Source organism: Cyphomyrmex costatus, unplaced genomic scaffold (assembly GCF_001594065.2).
Source record: "Cyphomyrmex costatus isolate MS0001 unplaced genomic scaffold, Ccosl1.0 scaffold189, whole genome shotgun sequence".
Classification (NCBI taxonomy): Eukaryota; Metazoa; Arthropoda; class Insecta; order Hymenoptera; family Formicidae; genus Cyphomyrmex; species Cyphomyrmex costatus.
In genome coordinates, this window is record NW_017275921.1 from 1,390,598 (window position 1) to 1,397,656 (window position 7,059).

At 46.4% G+C, this 7,059-nt stretch overlaps 2 protein-coding genes across 2 annotated transcripts in view; both read right to left on the reverse strand.

Annotated features, from left to right (window-relative positions):
* jeb (low-density lipoprotein receptor domain-containing jelly belly protein) overlaps nucleotides 1-2,495 on the reverse strand; it is a 6,729-nt gene extending 4,234 nt beyond the window's left edge. Inside the window, exon 1 of the mRNA XM_018537958.1 lies at nucleotides 1,083-2,495. Within this exon, the coding sequence (XP_018393460.1) occupies nucleotides 1,083-2,025 (943 nt within the window). The 5' untranslated portion in view covers nucleotides 2,026-2,495. The remainder of the gene's footprint in view (nucleotides 1-1,082) is intronic.
* A 64-nt stretch (nucleotides 2,496-2,559) lies between these two features.
* Nucleotides 2,560-6,826, reverse strand: LOC108772410 (octapeptide-repeat protein T2-like). The gene is made up of 3 exons (XM_018537931.1): nucleotides 6,766-6,826; nucleotides 5,068-5,295; nucleotides 2,560-3,056 (listed from the first exon to the last, which is right to left on the reverse strand). Exons 1-3 carry the CDS (start codon nucleotides 6,824-6,826, stop codon nucleotides 2,962-2,964), a joined length of 384 nt encoding a protein of 127 aa, XP_018393433.1. The 3' UTR covers nucleotides 2,560-2,961.
* Between the last annotated feature and the right edge of the window lie 233 nt (nucleotides 6,827-7,059).

Below are 7,059 nucleotides of genomic sequence, written 5' to 3' on the forward strand. Positions count from 1 at the left end.
GGCACTTAAAATGAATTATTTCTGTAACTTATTGATATGATAAATGTTTTAATTGAAATGCATCGACATTTATCGAACAAAAACTTACTTTTTTGCAGAAAAATGTTTCTTTGTCTATAAAACTGCTCATAAAATTAATCGAACGTTTTAAAAATTTCATACAAACGTTTTAATATTTTAATAATATTTATAATAAAAGAAGATAAAGAGGGAAAAAATGGGCAAGTGAAATAATATTTTTGTATATACATTATCAAAAGGATAATATGTTCCTCTGAAATTTTTGGAATTTTGTAACCTTCCGAAACTGACGGTGGCTCTATTAAATCTCTCAATTATAAATTTCTTCGTTAAAAATATCAAACAATTCAATTTTCTTTGTTATAACTATATAAATTTGAACTTTTTAAAATTAAATTTTTAACTTTTTGAAGCCGACAATGGATCTATTAGACCACTTCAATTATAAATCTTTCTATCAAAAATGTCAAACAATTTAATTTTCTTTGTAACAGAATTGAATTATTCTTATCAAAATATACGTACAATTAGTATTCATTCCTTTTTATATAAGTTATTTTGATTCCTTAAAATTAGTACTTTCTAATTCACATAAATTAAGTGGGTTTTATAAATTTAGCGTCAATAACTATTTATACAGATTTTGACATCAGCTCCGGAGGATTGAACACACATGAATGAAAAACGTTATATTCGTGATTAATATTTCTTGTTGTTCAAAGTGTGCGCCGATTATTTATCGGTCTTGAAACACAGTACTAAGCCGAAGCTGGTGTAGTAATGTCATAAATTATTGATAAATAGTTTAATATTGGTTGTGTTCTTATATGTACAGTCATACGATATTTAATATTTAATACAGTTTAATATTGTTTTAAACAAGTATCTTAGAAACTGTAAATAATTTGTTGTAAAATTGCGAAAAATACTACCCCAGCCAGGATTCAAACTCGGATCTTTTGTAATCCGGGAGGATTAAAGTACTCGATAGTCTTGTTAATCAATTAAACATTTTCGCGGACTATTCACAAGTATCTACGTAGAAGGAGAGGATTACTTACCGATTTGCGGTACGTCGTATTGTATGCTTCCCCGGATTGATCTCAGCATGAGCTGTGAAGCGATGCTCGCGCCAGCGGACGATGTCGAGGACGCCGAGGACGCTTGAGCCTGGTGTCCCGGGGATTCTCCCTGCGCGTCGATCGAACGCCGTCCGATCGTTATCTGGCTCCGTTTACTTCCGGGTAGTTTGTTTCCGCTAGTCTCGTAGGCGAAGGCCTTAGGTACAAAGCCGCCGTTCGTAGGTAAGTTAAGCGGGGTGCCGCCCTCGGCGCGCGCGAGATCAGTCTTCGTACTCGTCGCAGTGTTAAATCTCTGCTCCGCGTAGAGATCGTCGTGATTCGATTGTCTAGATTCCTGAAGGGTGGTAGCCTTCTTCCCAGCCTCGTCGCATACCAGGATCGGTAGACTGAGCGGACCTCTCAGTGGATGCCGACATCCGATGCGCCGCTTCTTCAGACGTTGATGGGCCTGCCGGCCGCCGAGCAGATGATTGCCATCGTCGTGAACGTAGGGCTCCGCGACGTGGGGCTGCGTCGCGCCGTGTGGCTGCGACGTTACGTACTCGGAATAGAGGACGTTCAGCACGGCGGGTGACAGGGCGAAGAACACGTTCTGGAGCTCCCGCGGCTCCTTGACAATGTCGTCAATCAGCATACCCGCGGGCGACCACGAGGATATCCGCGGCTCGTCGTTGAAGACCAGCCAGTTCGACAGATCGTCCCGGTAGGGACCATCGGAAGGATATATTTTTAGATGCAACAGGTTGTTACCTACCGAGCTCAGTTCGCTCTTCTTTCTGATGCTACCGCTTCCGTGACGATAGTCCAATCCCTGTGTGCCTTGTACTTGTATAATCACGGGTCGATTGCCCACCGCCAAATCCAGCCCCTGTCCCACGTAGGTGAGAAGCCAGAACATGCAAACTGCCATTTTACAAATCATTAACGCTTTTTTCTCTATTTCTTTATTTTCTTCTCTCCCTCCCTCCCCCCTCTCTCTCTCTCTCTCCTACGCTTCTAACTTTTTCTATCTGTCTCTATATATATTTATGTATATATATATATATATATATATCTCTACGTATATATTTCTTTCTTTTCTTCCTTCTCTACCACCACTTTTGACGCACCCGATTATACGGCTGGGCGTGGTGTTATAATTGACCTAAATGAACAGCAATGATGCTCGTTTCTCTTTTATATTTTCTTGTTTGCTCTCTTTAGCTGCTTACTATTCATTGCCAGTCTAAAGGCACATCTGTAGCAATTCTGGGTTAGGCCGACTTTTCGTTTGAACTCACGGTAGGTACACTAGGAAGAGGATGGAATGTCTGTATATTACAAGTATATGTGTATATATATATATATGTATATATATATACGTATAAGTGTAAGTGAATATGTACGTATACGTGTGTGTATATATGTGAGTGTGTGCGCGTGTATATGTGTGTGTGTGTGTGTATATGTATGTGTGTGTGTGTTGTGTGTGTGTGTGTGTGTATGCGTTTGTGTTTTATTTGTACGTGTGTGTGTGTGTGCAGGGTGGGCAGGAGATACGGGGCGGTCGATTGATATCGAGAGAGCGAGGAAAGGAAGGATAAACTTGATAAAAAATCACGAGCGGCGATATGTTACGGCACAACGACGATTATTGCATAGAAAACGTAACGGTGCTACGCGTGCAACTGCAATCTGCCTAGCATGCTCCAATTGGGACCACGGATTCTATCGCAGGAGACCCGAGAGGTACTGGGGCCCCTTTCTCTCTTTTTCTCTTTTCCTCCTTCCCAATCTCTCTGTTTCTATCGAGGATAAGTCGCCGACTCGAGCGCACGGTGTGTTACGTTTGACATTTGATTGCGTTATGCTCGCTCTTCTAATCGATACGCTTCACTTTCGGTAGTCCATGATAGTAGCCGCGACCTTGGTTTTCCCTTCGTGATAAAGCGCACACGTCCTGTACCGACCGTCCTGAAATCAGGTCGTTAATAGAGAATAACGTGCGATATCCTATAACCGTGAGTGCCAGGAACACAAAAAGATTTGTGGTGATTTTTTTTAAAATTTTCTTTTATTTATTACTTTTAGTTTTGTTTTTTTTTTTCTCAGGATATTCAACAGAAGTGCTGCGACGTGTGGAGGTGGTTATCGGAGGTGCTCATCGTGCGTGCTCATAGATGCGTATAAGGTGCTCGAGTGTGGACAACATTTAAATCAATCGATGGTGCCACTCATGTTAAACGCCCCGCGATCGCTTCGCGTTTTCGCCAATAAAGCTATATCATCTCTCCGAGAGACGACCCTCTCCCTCGGTGATGTTTCCTCATCCGCTTACCTTTCATTTTCTTGCCTTTCTCTCTATCTTTTCCTTTCTTTCTTTTCTTCCTATCTCTGCTCTTTCAATCGGCCCACCCTCTCATTTTCGTTTCCTCTCTGTCGTACGTTCCTATCTTCCCTTCCGCTTCACGTATCGAACGAACATCCCGGATATCGTACGTTTCCACAAAGCGGAAATCAAGCTATGACGCCCCGGCGGCGATCGCGATTACGGATAATTCACGGATTAATAATAATCTAATCGTGTCCACTTGTAAATAAATCGCGCCTATACCTAAGTTTCGCTCCGCGACCATAATGTCGGCGAGATAAGCCGCGTACGTGACTGCGGAGTCATTTTCACGGAGCGTGCCATTACGGAACGGAGAGACTATCGCGAAATTTACAGAAGGTTATCGGCGCGATTCCTCTCTTACGGTTCTGTAAATTCCAAAATTTGTGTACTCAAACGCTATGTCGAGCGCTAGAATCGCACTCACTTACTCGACCCAAGTTTCGTTCGAGTTAATTTCGGACTCGGTGATGGACTCAAATGTCAAACCCACTCGGATCACTAAAATTACTCCAAGGCTGCGTTTCGTCGCACGCATAATGCGCATGAGGTATCATTTTAGCTTTATTCGCAGTGTTAGACAAGGATAAAATCATATGTCACGCGCATTATACGTGCAACGGAACGCAACCCAAGTATACTCTTGCTCGGAATTCCTGCTATAAAAATTTATGAATCGAACTTAAGTGCCCCCAAGCGATTTTGTACGACGATTCACGATTGCGTTGAATTTAATCGCGTCCCTTTGATTAAAAGAATCTTTCACAATTGAAAACGCACAATCTTTTTCTCAAATTATTCATATGTGATACTTGGAGCGTCGTCATGCAATTTCGCAAAATATTGAGTAAGCAAAATGACGGAATCGCGATTGCGTTGAGGGACGAAACGAGTAGCTTTAATCTAAATAGCTTTACGATTCAGGTCACGGGAAACTTTTCGCGCCATTGCGCGAAAATGATATTCAGAGGCCTGTTCTTACCAATGTAAATCAACCTTAATCTTAATTTGACTTACTTTTTATCATTTCTTAATTTCAAGAATTAAAGAAGGATAAAAAGTACATTAAACCGAGATCAAAGTCAGTCTACATTGGTAGAAACGGACATCAGCCGTGTCTGATACGCGCCACGACGATCCGCGGCGATGTGATTCGCGCGAGCGGAATCGACACGCAGGACGCGACGATTCTCGAGTATCGGATCTCAAGTAACGGGGATCCGGTCTGGTGTGTGCCGTACGACATTATGAAAGGGTGACATAATGTGGATAGCAGTGTGGTATGTAGGTCGGTCATATCAACAGGTGCCCCGAAAAACGTTCAAAAAGCAAAGGCTTGCCGTGGCAGAGAGCGGTGCGCGTTTGTCGGTGCGAGACGCGGGAGTAGGCGGTTACACGAGCGTGTGTTTGCGACAGAGGTACACAGGGTGTGTAGAACAAAGGCAGAGAAAAAAAGGTACACCGATATATATGTATATAGTGAGGATGCCCGGGCGCGAGAGACGCCCGGAGAGTTACAGACAGAGATTACGGTTCATCGATATACATAGGAGGTGCAGTGGTTACGCGGGGCATTACGTGGGTAATACTTGCTTCTTGATATCTCGCCGTCGCGCGTCTGCCGTGCCTGCGTATTTCCTCCGAGCTTTCGGATCTCCGATCTCCCGCCTCGGCCTCTTTTCTTCCCTCGACCCTCCGCGTCGCGTCGCGCCGTTCCGTGATGCCGCCGCTTCTCGTGATACCTAAACTTCTCCTTTCCTTTCTCGTCCTCTACCTCCTTTTCTCTTTCCTTCTCTTCTCTTTGTTTCCTTCCCTCTTTTTCTTACTTCGCCCTCACTTCGCCTATCTATCTCTTTCCTCTTTTTATCTTCTTTCTCACCCAGCCTCAAACTTCAAATCTGCGCGATTGATGTTGATATCGCTGTACGATATATATCTCTTCACCTCACGACCGGAAACGTCTCCGTGAATGAGAGGGATGTTCTCCGATGTGCGTTCGGTCCTCTTTGCATGCGATCGCGCGATTTTCTTTCTTTTACTGTTCCGCCTTCCTCAGTGGACACCCAGTGGTTTCTGACTGAAGCTACCGTTCCGGCGACGTTGTTCGTCATGCATCACGACACCTCTTCCTCTTCCCGTTTGATCGTCGCGCGCCACGGAGATACCTATGTTTGTCTCGACAGCAGCACCCTAGCAGCACCCCGTGCGATCATACCACGTACGACGTCGTCCGGTTAGCCACGGTAGGGCGCGATTCATTCACCGACATCTTCGTCGCTCACCACGATCCGCTTCCGTATGGTCGTTCATATATGGGCGTGTAATGTCGTGCGCGCGCGCGCTCGCGCGCTCCCGTCCGCTCGCTCGCACTGAATGTATGTGCGTATACGTGAGTGAGTGCGTACGTGTACGTGTGGTATCTGACGTTATGCTAAAGGTCGTAATCACCGCGATATCACCGCGAAGTTACCGGGACAAATCTTCCAGGTTGTTCTAATGCAGTCGTGCTCCCCCTTCCGTCTCTCTCTCTTTCCACCCCTGCTTCTTTTTCCTCTCTCCCTCTCTCTCTCTCTCTCTCTTCTTTCCTTTCTCTAGGCCCTAGGAACGCCGGTATTTTACGATGATGTCTGGTCTACGACTATAATCGCGCGGCGTATTTCAAAGGTTAAAGGCTGTTTCCCGCGGTTGCCCGACTTCCCGTGCTGACGTCGCCGACGATCTCGACCGGCCGCGCCGGTGTTCCATTGAGCGACGAGAAACGTTCCCTCTCTCTCTTTCTTCCTTTACTCTCTCTCTCTCTCTCTCTCTCTCCCTCTTGCTGTCTCACTTCGTCTCCCACGATGCGTAACTCTTTCCGCTCACCCGACCTCGGCACGTCGCGCGACAGCACCGCTTCTCGTTGATGCACACCCCCTCGCGAACGCCGTCGTTGACGCACTGGAGATCCTCGCGAGGGTGCGACGAGTGGCCGACTCGCCCCTTTTCTTTACGGCGCGGAAGTAGGTGCTCTCGACTGACGGGAAGAGACGACGGAATCGAATGGTGAGGAGGTTGCGGCCGTGGATGGTTGCTTTGTTGGTCGAAGGTCGAGGGATGTGGAGGATCGAAGGGTTGGGATGGTGGGTTACTTCGGTGAGTGAGCTGCCTGGCGCCCTCACCAGAACTAACTCCCACGCTGCGCGGCGAGGACCCGGCGCTTTAATACAACGCGCATTCTCCCGGCGCTACCCCTCTTCTCTGACACCGGGGTGAGCGACGACGAGGTGGCTTTCACCCCTTCTCGCGTCTCACCTGGCCTCGCCTCGTCTCGTCTCGCCTCACCTCGCCTCACCTCGCCACGTCTCGCCTCCATCCCGGCCGACGCGCCCATGAACGGATTAAAGCTGCCGCGAGCCCTAAGCACCCCCGGACCGTACACCCTGCGACTTCGTATGACGTTTCACGCAGCGATACGGTCAAAGGTGATGTGGCTGTCACCAATGCCACCGCATCCAGTCCACGATCACTATTCGTATATGACAATTTTGTACTCCTCACAAATATATATAGGACGTGTCGTACTGTTGCCGGCTGGCACTGTTCGTG